Raw genomic sequence first — 26,878 nt, 5'->3', positions numbered from 1 at the left:
TATTTATTTATTTACGGAAATAATTTTTATGGGAATATAGAATACAGATAACATTTTAATGTGTTTGCCTTATGTTATATTACATAATATATTATTATAATATAATGTATGTGTAAGTAGACCATAGTGTCTATTTATTTATTTGTTTGTTTGTTTGTTTATTTGTTTTATGTTATTTATTTTTTATTTATTTACGGAAATAATTTATTTTTATGGTAATATGTGTTTGCCTTATGTTATATTACATAATATATTATTATAATATAATGTATGTGTAAGTAGACCATAGTGTCTATTTATTTATTTATTTGTTTGTTTGTTTGTTTGTTTGTTTTATCTTATTTATTTTTTATTTAATAACGGAAATAATTTATTTTTATGGTAATATGTGTTTGCCTTATTATATTATATTATATTATATATGTGTGTGCGTGTGTGTAAGTACACCATAGTATTTTATTATTTATTTACGGAAAGTGTTTGTTTATAAATATTTCCCTTATTGATATTATTCTTTTATATATTTATGTATAAGTGGAACTTATTTATTTACGGATATAGTAAAGAGAGATTATGTGTGTAATGTGTGTGCAATGTGCAATTTGTATGAATATTATTTTCAACACTAATAAAATGTATCGATTAGAATAATATTCTACAGGTACAGCATTGCAATTATTAATAAAAAAAATTACTATGAAAAAAAATGGAGAAAGGCTTTAACTGGTGTAATAATGGAAACGATGTTTTACACTATTGTGTAAAATATTTAGTTTAGACAAAAAATATTAGTTAAATATTATTATTAACTGTGTATGCTTTATAGTAAAAAAAAAAACTATTATAGAAAAGGCGACAAATGTCTGCTGTTTATTTTCCACTTCTGACAATATTTATAATGGGTAAATCTTCCAAGAGTGTTTATTCTAAAAGGGAATTTTGTTCCGCTCTTCCTTTGGAATGCGTCGGAACCGGAAGTGGTGGTGACGTCACGGTCGCTCTCGTATTCCCAGCGCAGGACAACAACTGACTGGCTGACTGAGGAGATTGAAAACTTTGACAAACTCTTCCGAAAAGCCGCTTTAAAGTTTAGTAAAGTTTCCCTCCGTGATGCGCGGGCGTGTTTAAATCGGACTGGCCGTGTGACAGATGTGGACTGGCTGTTAGTGCTGGATGGAGTCGGGGTTCGGAGTCCAGCGGAGGGCCGGTGGTGGCTCGCCCGCTGTGGGAGCGTCGCAGCGCCGCAGAAAGATGCCGCCGAGAGTCGCTGATTATAAACTGCAGGTGATCATCATCGGCTCCCGCGGAGTGGGAAAGACCAGCCTTATGGAGAGATTCACGGATGACACCTTCTGCGAGGCGTGCAAGTCCACTGTGGGTAAGACAAACTGACAGAAAGAGAAAGTTGGTGAAGCTGGACAGTACACTCTGAATGGTCAGCAACAAGGACTGTCAGTTTACTTGTTTACCAGTATCTGTTATCTTTCTGGGCCGTTTCTGGATAATTAATAAACTCAATATTATAACTATGTAATTAAACAACCCGTAGTTTGTATGGATATGTAAGTACATAATTTGTCAACTGTATCAGTGACTATCACTGTTTACTTATTAAACCATAGATGCTTGTTGAAGATCAGATGGATAATGATGCCCAGTTTGGATAGCACAGATGGTCAAATATGATTAATTTGTAAACTATTGAAGGTTAACAATTGGCTATTAGATGGATATTAATGTTTAGTGTTTACAATAAAGTTCATTAGTAAACATGAACTACAAATGAACAATACTTCTACAGCATTTATTAATCTAATCTATTAATCTTATTTACTAATGCATTATTAATATCAAATGTTGTGTGTGTTAACATTAATGCACTGTGAATTAACATGAACAATGAACTACTGTATTTTCATGACCTCAGATTAACAAAGATTAATAAATACTGTAATAAATGTACTGTTCATTGTTTGTTCATGTTAGTTATTAGACTACATTAACTAAGGGAAACTTGTTGTAAAGTGTTACTGAAAAGTTTATATTGCACAGTTAACTATGGATATTTAGTGAACCATAGATGGCTATTGAAGATTAGATAGTTAACTTTACATGCTAGTTTAGTATGCAGTAGATGAATAATTATTTACAGTTTGATTAAAAAATGTAATTCATTTGTAAACTATAGATGGTTAGTACACTTAGATGGATATTATAAAGTAGGGATGCACGATTATTCCAAAAATCATAATTGTCGATTATTCCCTTGAAATTATAATTGCGATTATTAATTACAGTTATCACAATTTACATTGATGTTTTGAATAGCTTTATACCATTGTTTGAAGCAACTGCATGCAACAAGTTTCTTCTTTAAATATAAAAAAGTAAAAATGTAAAAATAAAAACAATAAGAAAAAAAACGCTTAAGATAACCTGTAGGAAAAATACATACGCCCACACATCTTAAGAAAGTAATGTAAGTGGAATTTTTTTTTTGTAATTGTGCCTTTGGGTGATTACATAATTATGCCATTTGTAATTGTAATCACAATTAGAAATTCAATTAATTGCGCAGCCCTATTATAAAGTATAGATGGTTATTAAAAAATTGTGTATATATATTTCTTTAAATGGTAAAATATTTTAAAATACATCTTAAATTATTATAAAATTTAACAATTTTTTAATTAATATAAATATATTCATATTTGTTTTTGTATACATAGTTTGTGTACAGTGCATAGTGTTTTTGTTATGGATATTTTCATTTAGATACTATGAAAATCAAAGTTAAAAAATGCATTTACCTAATAACATAAACAGTTGCAGTAATATAATGAGCACTGTAATAGGAGAACTCAACAACACTTCAGAGGTCAGAGGAGTCAGTCTGGTCAGTCAGTTTTGGTCCTGACAGTGTCAACAGAAATATTTCAGCCAGATGTTAGAAAACCACAAAGTAAAAGCAACATCTGGGCCTGTGACCATGTAAATCAGTGAACATTTTCCTAATAATAATCACTCGGATGGATGCAAAACACACTTGGATGCAAACAGTTAAAATGATTTAAAAGAGTTTGATGTTAACACGAATGCAAGTTACATCTGTGTCTAAACTGTTTTCATCCCTCATGCCCAGCTCTTTTGTAATGTCATTAAACGGGAGATTTGCCAAACGCTAAATCAATCTGCATCAGTCATGTGATGAGCACCACGTTTAGAAAACACGCATTAAAAAATTAAACCCTTTGATACAAAATCAGTGATTTTAGCTAATGCATAAATGGTGGATGCATGTTTGGTCCCGCGCACATTTAAAAACTGATCTGGCAAGGTTTTCACTCACTCATGACAGGCCTTCATATCAGATTAGTTGCATGCTTACTAACACAGTATCCCAGAATAGCCAACCACACGTACACACAGCTGCTACAACATGCCCGACCTCGAGTTTCTGCTCTGTCATGCTTGTGAAACTCATACAAGCCCAGAGAACCTGACCTGTGCTTTGACTTTGGCTGTTTGTTGTCATACATATAGAATATTTATTTTAGCACAAAACATGCTCTATTCATATGTTACATTATATATAGTGATTTCAGTTATGTGTTTGATAACAATGAATTATAGAGGCACTTGAAGATGCGGTATGACTGATCTTACATCTTCTTTCTTCTCGATGTGTTGAAGGTGTGGATTTTAAAATCAAAACGGTGGAGCTGAGAGGAAAGAAGATCAGGTTACAGATCTGGTGAGTGGAGAGGAAGTGCTGTGTCCTTATCATTGACTCAGCCCACCATGTCACTTCCTGTGTCTCAGAAGCACATGAGATGAAGTCGCTCCGCACCAAGTCATAAATTCCAGTCCTGAGTCTCTAAGACTCACAGTCAAACGTCTTTCATGTGTTGCTGCTTTGATTTAATCCGCTGTGTGCTTTACCTAACACTGTGGGATTGAGTAAACTCACGCACGATTTGATTTTATCATCAAAAAGCTTTAGTAAAGCATTACAGTACACTTGTCACTAATATTGTGACATTTAATTTGTGAATGCACGCTCGGAGCATTCCACAATTCAGCTGTGAATGTAAATATATTCATTTTAATTGTGATATAACTAATATAATAACACTAACTGATATGTATGTCCATGTACGTCCTTTCTCACTCCTTTCAATCCCGCCGACTGTCGTTTGTTAATTCTGTTCTATTCAGTGTTATTCTTTAATTAATTTCTACAATTCTATTGTGGTCTGGTTTTATTGCATACTATTCTGTTACTTCTGTTTTATTCTGCTCTATTCTGATCTGGTTTTTATTTTGTTTCTGACGTGGGATGAAAATATAAAATGTAATTGTGGCTTTTTATCTCACAGTTCTGAGTTTATGTCTTGCAATGCTTAAAAAAAAGTAAGAATTATGAGATATAAACTCAGTTTTGACTTACTTTCATCCAAATTTTGACACTTTTTTATTTTAGGAATTTAGGAAAAAGTAAAAATTCCATTTATTTTTTTTCCTGCTTTCACCTTGGAATAAAGAAATAAAAATAAAAAGCTAATTGCGACTTTTTATACCACAATTCAGTTTTTTTGTTTTGTTTTTTGTTTTTTTAGAATTACACATTAATAACTTAAGTTTCTTTTGTTCTTCTCAGAATTGAAAGTAATATAATTGTGAGCTAAAAAGTCACAATTGCCTAAACCTGATTTATTTATTTTTTTCCAGTGGTGGAAACAAGCTTCCATAGTTTTATTTTTTCTATTCTGTTTTATTTGGTTTGGCTCTGTTATATTCTATGCATTTCTGTTTTGTTTTGTATAATGTGGGTCTGTTGTATTCTATTCTGCTTGGTTCTATTCTGTGGAGTTCTGTTCAGATAGAGTTTAATTTGTTCTGTCCTATGTTGGAATTTCAGTTTTCAGGAATTTTTGATTGTAACTTAAAATTAATTCAGTAAATGACATGTGGAGGACTTAATAGTGAAAAATATAAATGTACAAAATATATACCTTTTCCTTTAATGCATTTTAATACATTTAGGCTGTATAGTATAAGTTTAATTTGTTTAATTTGCCATTCATTTATAACTAACAGATGCTACTCTTTCTTATTGTGATTATGTTGAGACTTCTTCATTTGTACAGACAAGCCAAATCACAAAATTGATTAAAAAACAGTAGATAGTATAGTATTAGAATAGTATTAACCTAATCTTGGACAGACGTAGTTCTTTTCTCTTTAGTTTGGTACGGTCTGTAAACAAACCTTTCTGTTATTCCATACCTTTATTGTTCCAGTGGAGTCTGGTTTAGTCATTTTGTAACCAGTCCAAACTAATACTAACCTCCCATCACCTCCCCACCCACTTTATCATCATTATTATTATTTCCTTTAACCCTAAAACTCGCCGGCTTCTCTCACACCAAACCTCTGCAGATGTCTGCTTTTGAACGTCCTGTCTGTAACACATGTCCACTCACATCCAGCTACCCAGCATCCATGGCTGTCCTTCACTGTCCGTCTTAACTGCTCATTGACATGTGGCGCCTCACCGGTCCTCTTTGTGACATCATATCCTGTTTTGGAAAAATGCAGCCAGACTAGGGTGAATAAGGTACAGTAAAAACAAGGAAGCGAACGTCTGTCATGTGTTCAAAATCTGAATTTTCTTTTTTCTTTGAATCAAAAAAACACTGCTGAAATACATGAACGTTTTATGAAATTATTGGTCCATAGTCCATCATGCACCTTTCTGTTCTTATTGTGAATGATTCATTAACGCGTGTTATGTTTGTCTTTGTTATCTTTTATTAAATTGAACATAAATTGACTTTCTTTTTCAGCTGATGTCACAAACCCTCTCTTACTTTTTCCATCCCTCCCTCCCTTCCAGCCGTCTGTGATTGTAGAGGCGCTTTTAAATCGATTGTCTTTCTCTTATAGTCTAATATATGATTTATTCCCCACTTTGATTGTCATGCAAGTCTAATAATGTTGAATGATTGCAGGGACACAGCAGGTCAGGAGAGGTTTAACAGCATCACTTCAGCGTATTACCGCGGTGCGAAAGGCATCGTGCTGGTCTATGACATCACCAAACAGGAAACCTTTGATGACCTGCCTAAATGGATGAAAATGATAGACAAGGTGCTCAAGCATCTAAAACACTGATTAGTTATCTGCCATGCAGCAAATATCCAAATGTCCACACCAAGCAAACGTTTTTTTTTTTACTAAAGTGTTGTTTTGCTCCTGTGCAGTACGCATCAGAGGATGCTGAGCTCCTTTTGGTTGGGAACAAACTGGACTGTGAGTCTGATCGTGCCATCTCACGACAACAAGCAGAGAGGGTGAGAGCAGTGTTTTTGTTTTTTTTTGTTTTTTGTTTTTTTTTAGTATTGGTTATATACCGTTATAGTGTTTATTATTTACTTATTTATTTGTAAAAATCAGGATTTTTGTTTTTATTAAAATTTTAGTTTTAATAATCTTGCCATGTTTTGTATATTCTTTACATCAGTATAACTTTTTTTTTTTTAACTTTAGTAATTTTAGCACTTTATTTCAATTACTGAAAATGACTTTTTAATAGTTTTAGTTGTAGTTAACGATAACGATTTTGCTAGCTAATGACTGTTTTCTATAAGTTTCTAAAGGTTTTTCTAGAAGTCCTTTTTTATATAAATCTAATTAATTTGAAGTTTAAAAAAAAGTAATAAAAACTTTCCATCATGTACAGTTTTTTCACAACAACAGCCTGAGAGGATGAGACCAGTGTTATTTTAGTATTATTTACATGATATATGTTGAGTTGAATTAATATGTTGAATTATTATTTCAGTTTTCATTTTAATTTTAGTTTTTTTAATCTGAGTAATTGAGTAAAATGTGCTTTTGTCATTTTGATTATTATTATTATTTAAAATCGTTTATTTAGTTTTAATTTAATTTTTATCTAGGTTAAGTCATTTTAATGCTTCAATTTCAAATAATTGATTTCAAGTAATTTAAATTTCAGATTTTGATTTCAGTTAATTGCTAAGGCAAAATTACTAATATTTTCAACTGATTTACTGTATATAATGCGCTTACCAAAATAACCTAAGCAGGCAAATCTCAAAAGTTTTTATTTGAATGGTTTTAATCACATCAAAATGTATTCAAAATGTATTTTTTAACTTAAAAAATGAAAAATATGTCAAAGATTTTTATATGAGCAAAATAGGCAATATTTTTGGATTCAGCACCTCAACAATGGGTCAAAATTATAGAAGATAATAAATAAAAATATATACAATTAAATTAAAAATTATTATTTTTCTTTTATACCAAAAATATATTAAGTAAAGAAAAAAATATATTAAGTAAAGATCATGTTCCATGAAGATATTTTGTAAATTTCTTATCATAAATATATCAAAACTTTTTGAATTTTGACTATCTCAGCTGAATTTTGTACTATCTTCACTTTATTATAGCCTGAATTTACTTGAAATTTAGCTGTATAAATCTGTCTCAAGTTTACCTTGACATTTAGTTCAGTGGAGGGCAATGCTGTGTTACGAGTCTTTCAGTCCGTCCAAAGCCCTGGACACAGGGACATTATTCTGTCTGAGACTTTCACAAAGAGATTCCTTGAATGCTCTGAATAATGCCTCCTCCAACCTTCCCAAACCCACTGAGACTAAAGCTAACAGGACTAGTGTGTGTGAAAGCACACTTTACAGGAATAGTTCACCCAAACATTGTTATTTATTCAATCCGAGTATCATAAAAGCAGTCATAAAAGCATCATCTGAAGCCATACAATAGTTTAGTGTGTTACTATTACGGAGAAGAAAGAGCCTCAGTCAGCTGATTGCATTGGAGAAGTATCAAATATTTAATTATTTGAATATTTAACCCATCACACTGAAATAAAGTGCTTTGTTTTCTCTTCTCTGAATGGCAGTTTGCTTCACGGATATCAGGGATGCGTTTCTGTGAAGCCAGTGCCAAGGATAACTTTAATGTGGATGAGATATTCCTTAAACTAGTTGATGACATTTTGAGTAAGGTAAGTGGAACCGTTTTGCTGAATTCTTTGTGCAAAATTTTAAAACATTTTTAAAAAATAGTCAAAAGAAAGAGTTTCTCTGCTCCTGAGAATGTGGCATTAGCTATCATGAGTGTTTCCTGTTCAAATCATATTGTCTTGAGATAAAAGGAGTTTCTAAGATGTCAGTAGACATGCAGAGACAGAATTTAACCATCGACATAAAGTCAACCCACCTTGCAGTTTATAATGGCCAGTAATTGCCCACGTAGACAGGGAGGAACGCTTTGACCGACACGTAAAGTGACCTTCTGCAGTTTGTTTTGTACATGACATTTAGGAGACCAAACAGGTGAGATATCCACTTTACATAAGTGCGTTTTAAGATTTGGTGCCATAAACTTTGGCAAATGCAATAATTATTTATCATTTCTTTCATTAGGGCTGCATGATTTGGGTAAATAAATAAATTATAAAAATTGCAATCACGATTTTAAAATGGGATTTTTAAAAAGTGAATTTTTTTAATTATATAACAATATGACTACAAAATAATAATAATAATTATTATAATTGCTAAATAATAAACAAAATAAGAAATATTTTAACTAAGAAAAACATAATAAAAATAATAGTAAAAAATGTGATACATATAGCTATATAGTTATACATTATACATATAGTTTTGCATGTATTTTTAAATTCTGTATATAAAATATATAATATATAAAAAAGAAATATTTTAAGAAAAATAATACAATAATAATAAATAATAGTAAAAAATTATATATATATAGCTGTATACGTATACATATAGTTTTGTATATATTTGTAAATATAATAATAATAGTAAAAAAAAAGTAGTTATATAGCTATATAGTTATACAATACATAAATTTTCAGCTTGATTCATATATCCCTTCTATATATTTTTTTCTCTGTTATTCACATCATATATCTTGATATATGTGTGTGCATTTCCATAATTCATTTGGTTCAGTTTGTTGTGGAATGAGGTACTAAGGAGAAAAAACATTTTACTATATCACCATATTGCACATGATTATGCACACACAACTGTAAAAATGCAATATCTTAATGTCTTAATTTCTTCATTTTCAAATGTTGAGCTATAATTCTGACAGAAAAACTTTGTTGGTAACAGATGGTTTATAAGCACTTCTCCTTAAAAGTTTGGGAAGGCGCACGTTGCATTCCCAAATGCAGTCCTAACTCAGAGTGCATGTATTTTGGTTTTATTTTGAGTAATCCTGCAGCCCTAAATCTCATTTCTTTTGATCTTTGCAGTTTTGTGTGCAATGCACATCAGACAGTGATTGAAAAGTCTATAATGTTGTCTTTCCACAGATGCCTCTTGAAGTCCCCAGTAAGGAGCTGTCCAACAGCGTCCTGTCCCTTCAGCCCGAACCTGAAATCCCACCAGAGCTGCCTCCGCCTCGCATGCGCTGCTGTTGAGACTCGGTTCGCGCTTTATTTAGAAACCCAACACCACCTTCCCTCTTATAACCCAACACATGCTGTTACAGACTCCCGCCACCAGGGGCGAAATGCCCATCTCATGAGACTCCAGTCCATACGGATGATGAGATGACGAGATGAAGGCCTGTCATTGCCAGAGAAGATGAAAGATAAAACGCTCAATATCGCATATAATCATCCCTCACAAACCATAGACTGTGCAATTTAACAAACTCCCTGTTTTGGTACCTATAGATGCCAATAAAGAACATTCGTATCATTACTCACACACACTTAGATGCATTTATTTTTGACGGCCCATACATACACTACCTCATTTCTGGGAAGCACAGGATTGCGTTTGTCCAACATGTGCCTTCCTGATTGGAAAACCGCTGCACACGCATCACATGCATGAAATGAGTGCAAACATATGTCATAATCCATCAAATCCTATTTATATGTAGTTTACATCCTCATATATTGTCAGTAGAAACAACAAACTACTATTCCTACCGGATGACGGATACTAAACCTATTTCAAGCACACATTAGGCTGATTTCTTATGGAAAACATTCACGGTCTCAAATTAGAAAGCTTTTTTCCAAATTGGTTTGGCATTAAAAGCGAAGTGGATGTACATTTCATGCCAAGCGTAATTCATTTCTGTCAGCTGTGTGTGTGTACGAGGTGGTTCGTTCGGCTCATTATTAATGGCCAGCGTGGTTGGGTTGTCTTTATGCCTTACGTTCTATCAGTGTTAATGTTTTCGAGGTGGATTTTGTGTTTTCCGTCGTGTTTTGCACTACAATCCATTCGTAGCTAGTTTACAAAATGCTGAAATGCTGAAGGTTAGTGAAGGACCTGTGTACAGAAGATTAACCTTATCATTTAGCAGCAGAGTTTTGTTGCTTCCTAGTTCTCTTTCAGTGTCATTTAACTCGAGTAGAATAAAGGAAGGTCGATAACCGGGTGTTGCACAAATTGAGTTCATTGTTTCATTCGCTGGATCTGGATTGCGGAACTGAAATGCTCTCGCCGAAAGGGCTATTTTCTCTGTGGAGAGCAGATTGAGAAACAGGACGTTGGTTTTGATACTTGGTACACCTTTGGTTAACATCACCATGCTTCTGTGTTCCTGGGCAAACCACTGACTCCATTGGATTTACAGCGAATTGAATTATTTGCCTGCATTAGATGAAGAACCGTAGTAATGATGTAGTAGTTAATAGCAAAACTTTTACAAAAGGTGTTTGATGGGAACGGCTATTTCGGCTGAACCAGATATGCAGTAGCAACAGGTGTTTGTGTGAGTTTATGGGAATGTCATGCATTTTTCATATAAACTGTCTTTGAATATAGAGGACTGACAGTGTTACTGTGCGTCTGGAACGTCATCAAACAAAAAAAAAAAAACTGTTTTATTGGGTGAATTTCATGAAAACGTGTCAAGGTCATTTTTGACCCCAGAAACATACTGAAAAAATATTTTGACTAAAAAAAATATTGCTTAAAAAAATTGGGTTTAATTTCAACTATTTTTGTCAATTAAGCACTCCTTTCCACTCTTAATTGAAAAAAAAAATCATTGTTTTTCGTCTTTAATTAATAGCAGTACAACAAATATTTTAGTAAATAAATATAATGCATTTTTTTTCGTCTCATTACAGTGTTTTAGGTGGAAATATGTTTAATTTTCATGAAAATAATGTCATGTTATAATCCAAAATAGAGGTTTCAGTCATTTTTTATACATTTTTGTGGGGTTAAATATGACCCATAAATGTTATGGACAGGTTTAATGAAATTCACCATATGTCAAATAATAGGAAGATGATTTACGTGTGTAGTGGCGGTGTGTTTATGTTGTTTGTAATGCATTAATATTCTCGTCAGAAACCAGTGTAGTATTAAATAACCCCAATCTTGTGTCTGTTTCTGAGGGACTAATGTTTGACCGTTGCTGAAGTGAAAACAGCTTTTTTTGTTCTGTATTATTCTGATAACTCCATTTAACTCTGTTTTATTTTTCAGATTTAACTTCTTTGAACTGTGTGTCCTTTGAAAATTTATAACCGACCTAAACCTGCCGTTTATGTGTTAACAGTGTTAGGGAAAGTGTACTAACCTCAAAAAGTTGATGTTTGCAGGCTTGTGCCATATTGTAATCGTATGAGATACTCTAATGATCCTCCGATCCTTTTCACCAAGTGCTTTTTACTTTCTTTCTCTGCGGGATTGGCAAATGTCTAATTTATTTTGGATGCTAGTTGAATTTCTTCTGAACCTGGAATCAGATTTACCAAGCTATACACATTTTTTGGTTTTCTTTTTCTTCTTATTATTATTATTTCCAGCAAAACCCCCTGTTGATTTGTACATTTGTTGTGTGTCTAAAGGCGTTTACTCAAACCGTTTTAGTTTTTTATTTACATTTTTTTTGCTTCATTTGAAGCTTAGTAAGTCTGACTTCATGCTCTTAGATAGACCTGTCTTGAAAAAGTTAAACCCAATATGCTTTTTAAACTCAGTAGAGTTTTTAATTCTAGTAGCAATACGTGTTGCCTTTATGAACCTTCATTTTGTACAGAATAGCCTTGGTTTAGTCTCTCGGCCAATACAGTATTTACAGAACAAAACAAAAAATGAAAGGATCCTCATTACACTGCAAAACAGAAGAGTACTTTGTACGAATAATACCTTGATATTAGTTATTTGAAACAGTTTGGCATGTTTAAGCAGTTTTGTGGTATTTATAACTTGTGGCATTCTTAAACTAATGAAGTGCAAATAAAGATATATATTTATTACACAAATGTGTGTAACCATCCTGATGCTTTTCATCTTTCTTACGTAAGCATAAACTTACTTTTGCACAATTTTATTCTAGTTAGTTGTATATTGCAAAATGTTTTAGTGTTTTGGTTTCACATTTATGTTCAGAAATGTACTGCCTCCTTTTCACAGTATGATGGCGCTGTTGGATAAACAAACTAACTGTATAACTGCTCGAGCCAGTGTTAATTTAGTATTGTTTATATATTAATTTTGTGTTATCTATATGTAATCAGCATGTTATTTTTATATTTTCAGTTTTTATTTTAATTGTAGTTAATTTTAGTTTTTTTTTTTTTTCATATTTTGAATTAGTGTTTATTTTTATATTTGTAGTGTTTATTTAAATTGTGGTCCATTTAAGGATTGTTTTTGTTTTTTGGTAAATATTACTGTTTATGTTCATTTCATATTTCAGTTTTTATTTCAGTTTTGGTTTTAGTTTAGTTTTTTTTATTTCTATTTAGTATTTTAGCGTTTTAAATTCAATGATTTCAGATGGTTGCCGTTTTATTTTAGTGTGATTGAGATACTATGTTTTTTTAATTATTATTAATATAACTGAGGAAGTTTTTTTTTTTAATTTTCTGTTTTCAGTTTTGTTTTAATATAAATATAAAGTATTAAAACTATATACAAACTAAATATATAATATATATAACATATATAGTTATATAATACCTTATTTTTTCAGTTTTAGTTATTTTACTACATCAAAATGAGAAATTCTGCCTTGGCAATTGGCTAAAATAATTTTTTTTTCTATGTTTTAAGTTTTATAAAGTATTATAAAACTATATATATAAATAATATATAAAACGTATATATAAATAGTTATGTGATACTTTGTAGCTTTTTACATTTTTAGTTATTTTAGTACATCCAAATGAGAAATGTCTTGGCAGCTGGCTGAAATAATTTTTTCAAATTTATTTTATTTTATTTAACGTTTTAAGTAAAGTGTAATTTTCAGCCTCACTTAAGGTATTTTTTTTTATTATTATTATTATTTTTTATAATAACACCATTAGTAAAATGGTGTTGTTCTGTAATATTGTTTTACCCGGTTGCATTTATTGTTTTCTTTCAGAATTTATTTTTTCTTTACACATGTCTAATGATAAAACATCTTTTCTCTCCTGTGTCTCTGTTGTAGTAATGTGTGTGTGCGCGCACGCCTCGCGTTGCGTCTCCACGCGTACGCACGCGTGCCTGACCTGTACCGGAGCGCGAGGAGGGGTGTGTTCGGTATTTGTGTGTGAAAACCCGGCGCATGCGCTCGACGAGACCCCGAGAGTGGGGAGCGTCAGACCGCAGCGGCTGCAGATTTTTCCCGTCAGTTGGGGGGGAGAAGCGGCCAGGAGGTGGAGAGGACAGCAGGGAGAGATGGGAGTACTGTAATCCCGGGGGGGAGGGATGGACGGACGGATTGATTCAGCACACAAAAGCACGGAGATTCTCACTTGACACCACATTACCCACCGTATTCCGTTCGGAAGCGCCAGGAGCGACGCGGCGATGGCTGAGGGCAAGTGAATTACGGGCGCGCGTCCATCTGAAGTGATGAGACAGAAGCGCACGGCTGGAACAGTCTGTCAGGTTGTATAATGGAGAGCTCCAATGGCTCCGACACCAAGCCGCAGAGCCATCATCCTCATCCTCAGGTGGAGAAGAAGAGGTTAAACCGCGCGCCTTCCCCTGCCAGACCCGTCCTAAAGGATGTCCACTCGCGAACGGCCAAACCGATCGTGCCAAAATCCCCCAAATTCAACAAGCAGCAAGCGTCCGCCGCGCCGGTGACGCCTCAGAGCCGCGTTCCGAGACGCACCGTCCCGGGCGCGAAGGACAGAACCGCATCAGCACCTGCAAAAAGCAACATCAAGCCCTCAGCGACAAAAAAGGCCGTTAAGGTCACTCATCATGCAGCATCCGAACCGAAACCGGCCTGCAAGGCGGCTGACACCGCTGCTCCGCCGACCGCCAAAAGCAAGGGACGCCTGGCCCCGATACGCGTTCCCACCGGACGCGGCGTTTGTCAGACGGACAGCAGCTCGGATTTGTCCGATTGTCCTTCCGAGCCGCTGTCCGACGAGCAGAGACTCGTTCAGGCCGCCAGTAGCGATGCGGAGTCGGGCAGCGGCTCCGGTTCGAGCGAGCAGGCGGCCGGGGTTAGGGTGCGCGCACTGGCGCTCGGGGCGGGAGGTTCTCAGGCTGCACTTGTGCCCGGTGCGCACTCGGACAAATGCAAAGCCGAGAAAGACGCACAGTTTAAACCGGAGGGCAAGGAAATGGCCCAGGAGGAACTGCTGAGGGAAATCGAAGACCTTCGATCGGAAAATGACTACCTCAAGGTGAGCAGACACACCGACATGTACTATGGTACTACCACGGTATTCCTTAAAGTAAGTACGGTGGAAAATAGTACTTGAATGTTCATGAATTTTTTTTTTTTTTGGTGATGCTTTAAACTATTAAAAAGTACTCTGATAGTACCATGGTACAGTTGGGGAATGCAAGTTATTTAGTCTGTTATTAATACAATATATATAAAGAGCTTTAAATACATTTAAATAATATTTATATTTTTAATTATTTCATAAAAGAGAAATATATATATACATATGTAATCATACATATACATATTCATAAATACATTTTTCAAATGTTTTATTATATTTATTTATTAAATATTATTTTATTATAAATATAAAATATAAATGATGTAATATTTAATAATATTAATAAAATAATATTTTACTCTTTAAAGAGTTTTTAAATCTAAAATAATACATCTATAAATACATTTATATCATATTTATATTTTTAATTATTTCATAAAAGAGAAATATCTATACACATAATCATATTTTTAAAAATATTTTTGAAATATTAAAAAAATAAAAATATTTTTTGTCATGTTTATTAAATATTATTTGATTATAAATATAAAATACAAATAATGTAATATTAAAATATTTTACTCTTTTTAAACAGTTTTTAAAGATAAAAATAATAAATCTATAAATACATTTATATTATATTTATATTTGTAATTATTTCATAAAAGATAAATGTGTATACATATATAATCATATATATATATATATATATATATATATATATATATATATATATATATATATTTATATATATATATATATCAATCAACACAAACTCAGCACACCTGAAAAAACGATAGAAAAAAAATAGTCCAACAACACTTTCAAATCAAAAATATAAAAAGATGCAATCCCGCACACTATTGTTAGTATTGATAGTGTGCGGGATTGCATCTTTTTTTTTCTTTATATAAATATATATATAAAATATTTTAACAAATATTTGTATTATATTTATTTATTACATATAATTTTATTACAAATATAAAATGTCGATAATGTAATAAAAATAATATTTTATTATTTTTTTTTTTTAAAGTTGGTCTGGTGTTGATCTGAAGGATTATGGGTTGAGCAGCCATATTTTGAGCTACCATGTTTTGTTGTTGCATTTATATTCTCGCCTATGTATTCAATTCTTCCTCATTTATACCTCTTAGACTAATAGTAATGCAGCATCATTTGTTAAAGCATTTGCTTAGTCCTTTGACAAACATGTTTTCCAGAGTAAATGAACGCATAAAAGTACCATAGCACATATTTTGGCTTTTGAAGGACCTTGGAGTACCATGTAATCACAACATCTCTTACAAGTAGATGTTACTCCAAGGTACTCCAAGATACTTAAAAAACACCGTGGTACTGTGAGTAGAGCAAGATCTAGATCCATAAATCTGCACTTGAACTGATTTTAGGTCGCATCAGTCCACAGAGTACAGATGAAACCAGCATGCATCAGAAAGCCCCTTAAACTCCCGCGGGAAACGCATCACTGTGTTCGCCCTCAGTGTGATGGATAGATGAAGAGAGCCCTAATTAGCATAATTCCATAAATGATTTATCTTATTTGTCAGATGCACAGGGCTCGGCTGCTGTCACAAACAGGATTTTCATAAGTTTATCTCTGAAGACGTCGTGTTAATCCGCTTTAGTAGCTGTGCGTGTAATGGCTGTGTCCCTCGCAGGAGCTGTTGGCAAACACGCGTCCCTCCTGACCCGGGGCCGGACTGTGTGTTTGGATCCTCCCTGAAGCAGATGTGCACAGCGGCTGTGTGCTTACTGCTCTTATTTCTGTGTATATCTCTTTAAGTAATAGTGGAGCATGTATGCATCAGTATTTAAACAAATAAACGGCAATACGTCCATGTTATTGTAGTATAGTATGACATTAATCATTTAGTCCACCATAACTCATGTTTGACAGGAACATCCATACGGTACGTGGCGGGACGCTGCCATCACATGACTTTGTCCCCAACATCATACAGTGAAAGTCATTGTGTTTGTGCGGTTTGTCACTGTCTGTCTCTCTTTCGCAGTCTTTGTTTGTCTGTCTTTCCTTGCCTTTCTGTCGTTCTTCCTCAACCTTGTTTACACCGAATGCGCTGGGAAATGAGGCGTTACAAATGACAGTCATTCTTTACAGTGCAGGACGGGGGTTTCACTGATAGCTACAGCTTCTTTACCTGCAGTCTTGTTTGTTTTGGTTATTTTTGAAGCATCTTTTTATTTTAGTTAGGGAAGTTGTTTTTTCAGACTGTGATTTTAGTTGATGTACATTGCAAAATTAGATCAATTTAATTGGAATCCTGAATGAGGATTTGTATTCTAATTCTAATTCCAGTCCTAATTCTGATTCTAGTTCTACTCCTGATTCTTATTCTGTTTCTATTGTCATTCTCATTTTCTGTTGTTCATTCCATAAACAGATCTGTTTTAATTAGACTTCTGAATTATTTTTTAATTTTCATGATATTTCTGGTTCCAATTTTGATTCTCTTTCTGTTTGTAATCCTGATTTTTATTCACATTTTGATTCTGATTCTAAATCTAATCCTTATTCTTATGCTGTTTCTTATTCTGTTTCAGAGTGTGGTTTTAGTTTATGTACACTGCAAAATAAGATCAATTTAATTAGAGTCCTCAATGAGGATTTGTTTTCCAATTCTAATTCCAGTCCTATTTCTGATTTTCATTTAAGTTCTAATCCTGATTCTTATTCTGTTTCTTTTGTCATTCTCATTATGTCTCATTATGATTCAGAGTTTAGCCTGATTCTAATCCTGATTCTGATTCTAATCCAAATTATGATTTTCACTGTAGTTCTAAATTATTATTCTCTTTCTGTTTCTCGATCTTCATTCTAGTTTTATTACACTTCTGATTCTCCATCTGTTTCTAATCCTGATTTTAGTTCTTATGATCATTCTGATTTTCATTCTAGTTCTGGTTCCAATTCTGACTTTCTTTCTGTTTCTAATCCTCATTCCCATTCTGTTGTTCATTCTGATTTTTATTCTGGTTTTGATCCTACAAAAGTTAATTCAATCCAAATTCATTCCATAAACAGATCCATTTTAATTAGATTTCTGAGTATGATTCTGAATTTTAATATGATTTTAATCTTGATTCAGATTCTGTTTTTCATTCTATTTTTGGTTTCAATTCTGATTCTCTTTATGTTTTTAATCCAGATTTTCATTCTCATTCTAATCCAAAATCTGATTTTCATTCTAGTTTGGGTTCCCATTCCAATTCTCATTATCTTTCTTTTTCTAATCCAGTTTCAGATTTTTGTTTTCATTCTAGTTCTAATCTTAATTCTTATTCTCATTCTGTTTCCAATAGTCATTCTTAATTTAAATCTTATATAAAGTAAGTTTATGCTGTAATCAGATCCATTTCAACTAGACTAGACAGAAGTTTATCCTGATTATAATCTTGATTCTGATTCTAATCCAAATTCTTGTTTTTATTCTAGTTCTAATCCTAATTCTTGATTTTAATTCTAAATATGATGTGGCTTTCTTTCATTCTGATGTTCATTTTGATTCAGATTCCATTTCTTATTGTAATTCTGCAAAAATTAAGATAATTTTGTAATGAGAACCAATTTATTCAGACTCCTAAGTTTTCATACTGGTTTTAATCCTATGCAAGTTAATTCCATAAACAGATCTTTTTTAATTAGACTTCTGACTGAGTATGCTCTAAATTTTAATCCGATTTCATTCTTGAGTCTAATTCTAATTCAAATTCTGATTTTCATTCTAATTATGGTTCCAATTCTGATTCTCTTTCTGTTTTTAATCCAGATTCTCATTCTGATTCTAATACTGATTCTGATTCTCATATTGATTCGGATTCTAATCCTAATTCTTATTTTCATTCTATTTCTAATATTCACATTATCTTTTTGTTTCTAATCCAGTTTCTGATTCTTGTTTTCATCCTAGTTCTAATCCTGATTCTTATTCTCATTCTGTTTTTAATTTTGATTTTAATTCTAAATATGATGTGGCTTCTTTTCATTCTGACGTTTATTTTGATTCTTATACTGATTTTATTCAGACCCCTAAATGAGTATGATTCTGAATTTCATCCTGATTTTAATCTTCATTCTCATTCTAATCCAAATTCAGATTTTCATTCTAGTTGATTTTCAATCTGGTTTTAATCCTGCAAAAGTAAATTCAGTAAAAGTTCAATCCATATTTAGACTTCTGAATCATCTCATTCTCTTTCGGTTTCTAATCCGGTTTCTCATTCTGATTCTAATCCTGATTCGGTTTGCTTTAGGATGAAGTGGATGAGTTGCGAGCCGAGATGGAGGAGATCAGGGACAGTTACCTGGAGGAGGAAGTATACCAGCTCCAGGAGCTGCGCAGGGAACTGGACCGCTCCAACAAGAACTGCCGGATCCTTCAGTACCGCCTGCGCAAGGCTGAACAGAAGAGCCTGCGTGTAGCTCAGACGGGACATGTTGACGGAGAGCTTCTGCGCGGTCTGGAGCAGGACCTCAAGGTGCTTTTTTATAGGCAGTGTGTTGTCTTAAATATGTGTTTTGATATCTAAGATTAGAAGTTATCATTGGTTAAATTCTTCAACTAATGAGAGATGAAAACAAGGTAATTAAACATGTCCTTCCACCCACAGGTGGCCAAAGATGTGTCTGTGCGTCTGCACAATGAACTGGAGACGGTGGAAGACAAGCGCACGCGAGCGGAGGACGAAAACGAGCAGCTCAGGCAAAAGCTCATCGAGGTGGAGATCTCCAAACAGGCCCTGCAGAACGAGCTCGAGAGAGCCAAAGAGGTAAAACACACTTCAGTATTAGATATTAGATACCTGTGCATAATGCACACTTTTATTGGATTGGATAACAGAGGAAGTATTTTATAAAAGGAGATCTTTAAAAGCACATTCGTGAAGTAGTGTGATGATTGTGCTTCTTTTTTTTTTATTCACGTGTGCTGTTCATTGTCAAATGCAGAGTTGGCATTGTAGCATTAAAGGCATAGTTCACCCAAAAATAAAAATTCTGACGTTAATTACTCACCCTCATGTCGTTCCAAACCCGTAAACCTTCGTTCATTTTCGGAACACAAATTACGAGATTTTTGATTAAATCCAAGAGCTTTTAGCCCCTTCATAGACAGCAATGCATCTGACACATTCAAGGCTCAGAAAGATAGTAAAGTCATCGATAAAATAGTCCACATGACATTAATTTTATGAAGGTACAACAATACTGTTTGTGTGCAAAAAAAACAAAAATAATGATTTATTCAAAATTGTCTTTCATGCACGCCTTATTGTAGAGTGTTACTGATATGCCGATTGTTTATTTGCACTGCAGCATTGCAGACAAGTGCTGTACTGCTTGTTTTCATCAAATGATAAATGACTTTCTGTGGTAACCGACCGCTTAATTTGGAAAAATCCCAGAATATAACTTTAAGGGAGCTAAAACGAACCTGGAAATGTAAATCTTGCTGTATGACCTTTGTTGAATAAGGCACTTAAACCCGGACGGCCCGAGGGTTGGACTTTCGCCCACCGCTAGCGTACTGTGAATTGCTTTGAAGTATGGATGAATACATTAACTTTGAAGCCTGCTGTTATGTGCATTAATGCATGAGAGGCCTTAGCGGTTGTTCGGCTTCTGTAATCGGATGCTGAGGAGTTACTCTGGAGTTGGTCAGGTTAATCTGAAACTAATCTGGAAAGACTGAGTCACGGGTAGAGACGTCTGTATGTGTAGGTGAATGCTGCTGGAGTGTGGAGAAGAAGAATAATAATGATTTCTGGAGGATCATGTGATGGACTGGAGTAATGACGCTGAAAATACAGCTTTGCATCACAGGAGAAATTTACATTTTAAAATATATTCAATTAGAATGAAGCCATTTTGAATTGTAAAAATATTTTAATAATTTTATAGTATTTTTGATCAAATAAATGGAGAACTGATTATCGCCTATTTTGCAGTGATCAGATTCAGATTTTAAAGCTGCTTTATGTACAAATATGTATGTGTGCATGATATACTCTTGTTATTGTAGTTCAAACAGCAGAGGATCACAACAATGAATCATTGCACTGGTTTCCCAGAATCCCCTCTGATTCTCTGAGATCTGCTGCATTGTAAAACATCCCCTGGGGGAAACAACAAATCTTCTTAAAGAAACAGTTCATTTGAAAATTAAAATTCTGTCGTGGTGTCGTTTGAAACCTGTGTGGCTTTCTTTCTTTTCTGTGGAACAGAAAATTCATGCTGCATTTTCAACATAACAAACTCAGTGTTCATTTTTGGGTGAACGGTTCCTTTAAACACACTGTAGGCTGTCAGCCTTTATGGTGTTAATTCATTTTTGTTTTATTTTTGCATGAATATTTGTCATGTATTTTGGAAAGGTAAACACACACAAGGACGGATATAATGAGTGTGAAGGAGAGAAAGCGTTGAAATGAGTGTTAGCGCTTTGTGAGCTATAGCACGTCTCTCCAGAGGTTTGCCCCAGAAAACGTCTAGCTCCACTTTTTCAGCGTTCATCGCAGCATACCCTTTATTTTCCCTTCCCTCCATTTGCCCCACACACAGCAGATGTGGATGAAATGGAGAATCATGCATTTTCTTGCACACTGCCATGTTCAGTTAACTTTACATGCTTTTTCAACCTGATATAATGCCTTTAGTTTACAGGGAATACCAACATTGTTTCAACGTTAACAGCTTTAGATATTAAAGTAGTTAAAATATTAAAGTCAACCTGAAATCAAAACTGACCCTATTTGCTTTTTAATACACATTCCATTGTGCATTAAAAAGCAATTGGTGCACATTATTCTTAAGAAAAAACATGTTTGTTTAAATTGTTTCTCATGATATGTAGTTAAATTTTGAAATATAAATGTAACATGATGTAAGGTTGTTTCATTTTGAACATGATTTTGTATCATGTTGACTTTAAAGACTTTAGAGCTTGAAACCATATTATTTATTTATTTCTTTATTTTCTATAATGCATACATACAAATATTTTTGTATATAAATGAATTAAAATATATTTAAATTAAATTTCTTGGTATTTTGCTTTAGCTTTTAAAAACTTTAATAATAATGACGATGATGATAATAATAATAAATTGAATATAAGTAATATATTAAAGGAAATGCTCAATACCAAAATGCAAAATAAAAATAAAAAATATAATAAATGAATACATGTAAGGAAAGGAAACTCAAGAGCAGTCAATACACTATCAAACGGATCTTGTTTGGCGAGATCTTTTCAAAGCACCTTTATTTTCTACCTGCACTCTCGTTCACATGCTAAACAGATTGGAATGTGGTTAAGCTGGGCAGACGGGATGCTGTTTCCGCTCTAAGCATCTAAATACTGACCTGGCAGTGAAGGTGCGATTCTGAACTAAAAATACAGAGTTCAGTGTCATCTGAGTTCAGGATGGTGCAACTCTAGATTTCAAGATTCTCACAGCGTATAGTTTCCACACGTCTGTGCTTTATAATATAATGCAATGCTGTTTGGTGCATAAACGTTATATTTTGCAGCATTTACATTTTACAGGATTTGAGGCATGTAGATCTTTCTTGTGTGATCTTTATTAAGATTACTGTGGATATCAGTAGTGGCTTGAGCCGGTTGACATTTAGTCTTGACTTTGTCTGCATTTCTTGTTCTTGTTGATGTCATTGGTGCTTTGTTTTACTGAATATTCAATATTCTTATTCAGGGTCAAAATTGAGCATTTTGCAAATATCAAATGTGAGCAAAATTTGATTCTGGCAAGTGAGTCAAGCTTTTGATCATATGTAGGAATTGCAACATAGTTGATAATAAAAGCATTTTAAGAAAATGATATTTTGCATTAAGAAAATTAGGATGTTGACATTGTGATTAGGGCTGTCAAACAAATAATCGCAATTAATTGCGTCCAAAATAAACATTTGTGTTTACATAATATATGTGTGTGTACTGTGTGTATTTATTGTGTGTGTATAAATAGAAACACACGAGTGTATATATTTAAGAACAAAAAATTATGTATGTAGAAAAATATAAATATATATATACATAGAAATATTTTTTAAATATATACATGTATGTGTGTGTTTTTATATATACATAATAAATTTATTATGTGTATATAAATAGACAAAAACATGCAGGGAGGCCTGTGTATTTAAGAAATGCATGTATATATTTAAGAAAAATGTTATATTTATATAACTATATTTATTTATATATATATATATATATATTTATATTTATATTAAAAAAATTATTTTGGATGCAATCAAACCCGATTAATCGTTTGACAGCACTAAACGTTATTTTCATAACAGTCAAAAACATTTTTCTGCCCAGATTTTTATTGTAGTAGAGTGTTTGGATGTTTCACTTTTTTTCTGAGAATATATACACTACCGTTCAAAAGTTTGGGGTCAGTAAGACTTGTAGTAGTCTTTAAAGAAGACTCTTATGCTCATCAAGGCTGCATTTATTTGATTAAAAATATAGAAAAAAAACAGTAATATTGCAAAATGTTTTTACAAATTAAAATAATGTTTTTTATTTTAACATACTTTAAAATAGAATTTATTCCTGTGATGAAAAGCTGAATTTTTATCAGCTGTTACTCCAGTCTTAAGTGTCACATGATCCTTCAGAAATCATTCTAATATGCGGATTTATTATTAGAATGATCAATGTTGGATAATATCAACAGTTGTGCTGCCAAATATTTTTTGGAACCTGTGATTTTTTTTTTTTTTTTTTTTTTTTTTTTTTTTCAGGATTCTTTCATGAATAACAAGTTTAAAAAGTACAGAGTTTATTCAAAATATAAATATTTTATAACAATGTAAATTATTTATTATTAACTTTTAATAAACTTTTAATTATTAACTGAATACATCCTTGGTGAATAAAAGTATTAATTTCTTAAAAAAAACAAAAAAAAAACCAATAAACAATAAAAAACAATAAAAACAATAAACAATAAAAATGTACTGACCCCAAACTTTTGAACGGTAGTGTATATATATATATATATATATATATATATATATATATATATATAATTCTCAGAATTAAAATATAAAATATATAAAATAAAAAATAATAATATAGTATAGAAATTAATAATATAAAATGAAAATTAATTTACAATTTTTGTATAATTATTGTGCATTTAAGTATTGAGAATTTTGGGGGAAAGGTGTAAAAACAAATCATGGCTGTGGAAATAAGTTTTTTTTATCAAGTAAAATCTAAACTGAATAACCCATGATATAATTTTGTCATTGCGCTAAAATATTTCAATTTACTTACTTAAAATGAAGTTGGTTTAGGACACTTTTTGCTGTCATTGTATGGAAATGTTTCATGTGTGCTATCGTTGGTGTCCAGGCTGTTTGCTGTCGGCTCTGATTCCTGCAGTGGGATTGGCACCCGGACCAGAATTAATCCAACTGAGCTGCCTGTTATGAAACCTCCTGGCAGATTCCTGCCTCACGGGGGAGGAGAGGAAGTGAGAGAGAGAGAGACCGACACTCAGAGAGAGAGAGAGGCTCTCAGATGGGTTTATATCTGTCAGGCTGTGATATGGCATCGGCTTATGGAGGTTTTTGTAAACAGTTCAGTCGTTTCGTGTGCTGCGGGTCGCTAATGACCGCCTGTCATTTGTAATGCACCGTACTGCCGCCACACATCCAAAACGTGGTCTCAGATTGTTGTTCAGATAGATCAGCATGCAATTGAAATGGTGCTCTAACAGCGTTTACCTTGCGCCACAAGCATTTTAACATGGTTTCAGAGGATTCTATTAAATCTCAGTTATCTTTAGATGGTATTATGTGGTAGAAGGACCAAAACAGAGTTAAAATGAAAATGTCCTCACTCTCAGGCCATCCAAGATCATCAGATTTGGAGAAATGTAGCATGGCATCACTTGCTCACCAATGAATCCTCTGCAGTGAATGGGTGCCGTCAGAATGAGAGTCCAAACAGCTGATAAAAACATCACAATAATCCACAAGTAATCCACACCACTCCAGTCCATCAGTTAACATCTTGAGAAGCCAAAAGCTTCCATCATTAAGGAAATTATAACTTTAAACAGTCACTTCTGTCCAAAATCTATAATAACGCTATTTAATATATTGGGGCATATGGTTAAATTTTATTCTACATTGTGGAATACGTTTCTTGATTGCTTTTAACTAGATAAAAGCCTTTATTTTTATTTACTAGATTATATTTGACCCTGAATCTTAATGAATAAATGTCACAGAAGCCCACACATAAATGTCTTTTGAAATATATATTATTCAAAATATGACAGAAGTGCACAATGAAAAGACAGTGAAAACAAATATGACATCATCATCAGTGTTTAAGTAGGAATTGCACACAGTCTCATTTATAAAACATTTACTATATTCAGTATTGCAAAAAAGCTGAAACATCTTGAGATGTAATTTCTTCAGATGCTGGGTTTCTCTTGCTAGTGCAGGCAGCAGATCTGAAGTAGTGGATCTCATTGACCTACTTAGTGGATTCTCTCTGTAGGCACGAAAGAGCAGAAGCGAGAGCCTGATACTACAGACATGTCATACCGCAGTCACAAATACACAAATTGAACACCAGAATACTTGTTTTATTTTGGAAAAAAAGATGATACTGTATTAGGGTAATTGTCGTTAAATAAAATTAAAATGAAAACTTGAAATAAAATAAAATAAAAATAAATAGATAAATAATTTTGTTGTTGCTTAAAATGAAATATAAATATTAAAATATATATTTATGCATATTTCATATATGTTTTTATATATATTTTATACTATATTTCAGCTATTTGACTAGACGTCTTTTTATTTTAGTTTACCTTAAAGGAGTAGTTCACTTCTAGAACAAAAATGTACAGATAATGTACTCACGTCGTTGTCATCCAAGATTCGTGAAGGAATTATGTCTTTTGAGGAAAACATTTTAGGATTTCTCTCCATATAGTTGACTTCTGTGGTGCCCGTGAGTTTGAACTTCCAAAATGCAGTTTCAGCGTAGCTTTAAAGGGCTTTAAACGATCCCAGCTGAGGAATAAGTGTCCTATCTAGCGAAATGATAAAAAAAAAATATTGGCTAAAAAAAAAAAAAATACCTCAAATGCTTGTCTTGTTGTCGCATGCGTACTCTATGTAATCCAGTTAGGGTATGTTGAAAAACTCCCATCTCATTTTCTCCTCCGATTTCAAAATCACCCTACGTCACTGCAGAAAAATCAACCCAGTGTTTACAAAGGGAACATGCAAAGAAGGTCAAACGCCCTGAACAAAAAAAGGTAAAACGATGTAGGATGATTTTGAAGTTGGAGGAGAAAATGAGATGGGAGTTTTTTGACATACCCTAACTGTCTTGAACCAGATTACACAGAGTATGCATGCACATCGCAGAGCTAGACAAGACGAGCATTTGTGGTTAAAAAGTGTATAAATATTAGTTTTTAAAGAGAATGACCAACCGTTTTGCTAAATAAGACACTCATTTCTTGGCTGGGATAGTTTAGAGTCATTTGAAGCTGCATTGAAACTGCATTTTTAATCTTCAATCCATCAAGCATCATTGAAATTCCCTATATGGAGAAAAATCCTGGAATGTTTTGAAAAAACTTAATATCTTGGATGACATGGGAGTGAGTAAATTATCAGGACATTTTTATTCTGAAAGTGGAGTAATCCTTTAAAAATTGTTGTTATGTACTGTGTAGCATGCAAAATACGTATTTAGTTGTGTGTGTGTTGTGTTCGCTCCGCACATCTTGTAGGTCTCTGGCCAACCGATTAACAGTCTAGAAATGTGTCAATGAATAGTGGACGTTTGTCGTCGTTATTACTTAGAGTTCTGATAGAATAGAGCAAAACGTTGGTGTACAAATTGCATTGCTTTATCAATATGTTTCTGCATTGGGCTAACGCATATACCATGGCTGTTTGGGTGTTTAATGTAATGGTGATGGGCGTTCCGTTTGTGACATGCGCTGCACGCAGTAAACCAATCACAACAGACTGGGTCATCGAACCAATCACCGCAGATT

At 33.2% G+C, this 26,878-nt stretch overlaps 2 protein-coding genes across 9 annotated transcripts in view; both read left to right on the top strand.

Moving 5' to 3' along the window:
* The first annotated feature begins 1,036 nt into the window (after positions 1-1,036).
* rab12 (RAB12, member RAS oncogene family) lies at positions 1,037-10,946 on the top strand. Its single transcript, XM_051137833.1, has 6 exons — positions 1,037-1,378; positions 3,694-3,754; positions 6,015-6,153; positions 6,267-6,356; positions 7,958-8,062; positions 9,410-10,946. The coding sequence occupies exons 1-6, from the start codon at positions 1,174-1,176 to the stop codon at positions 9,515-9,517; spliced, it is 708 nt and encodes a 235-aa protein (XP_050993790.1). The 5' UTR covers positions 1,037-1,173; the 3' UTR covers positions 9,518-10,946.
* A 2,507-nt stretch (positions 10,947-13,453) lies between these two features.
* The window catches only part of LOC127176323 (microtubule cross-linking factor 1), a 64,527-nt gene continuing 51,102 nt past the window's right edge, over positions 13,454-26,878 (top strand). For 7 of the 8 annotated variants that reach the window (XR_007829084.1, XM_051127993.1, XM_051127972.1 and 4 more), the window contains exons 1-3: positions 13,454-14,707; positions 19,055-19,279; positions 19,412-19,570. Coding sequence is in view for 7 of the 8 variants with exons in the window: in XM_051127993.1 (XP_050983950.1) it covers positions 13,964-14,707; positions 19,055-19,279; positions 19,412-19,570 (1,128 nt within the window). In the remaining variant the exon portion in view is untranslated. The remainder of the gene's footprint in view (positions 14,708-19,054; positions 19,280-19,411; positions 19,571-26,878) is intronic. The other variant, XM_051127964.1, reaches the window with a different exon arrangement.

Source organism: Labeo rohita, chromosome 2, assembly GCF_022985175.1.
Source record: "Labeo rohita strain BAU-BD-2019 chromosome 2, IGBB_LRoh.1.0, whole genome shotgun sequence".
NCBI lineage: Eukaryota > Metazoa > Chordata > Actinopteri > Cypriniformes > Cyprinidae > Labeo > Labeo rohita.
Note: the sequence above shows the minus strand (reverse complement) of the source record. Positions and strands in the feature narration are given on the sequence as shown.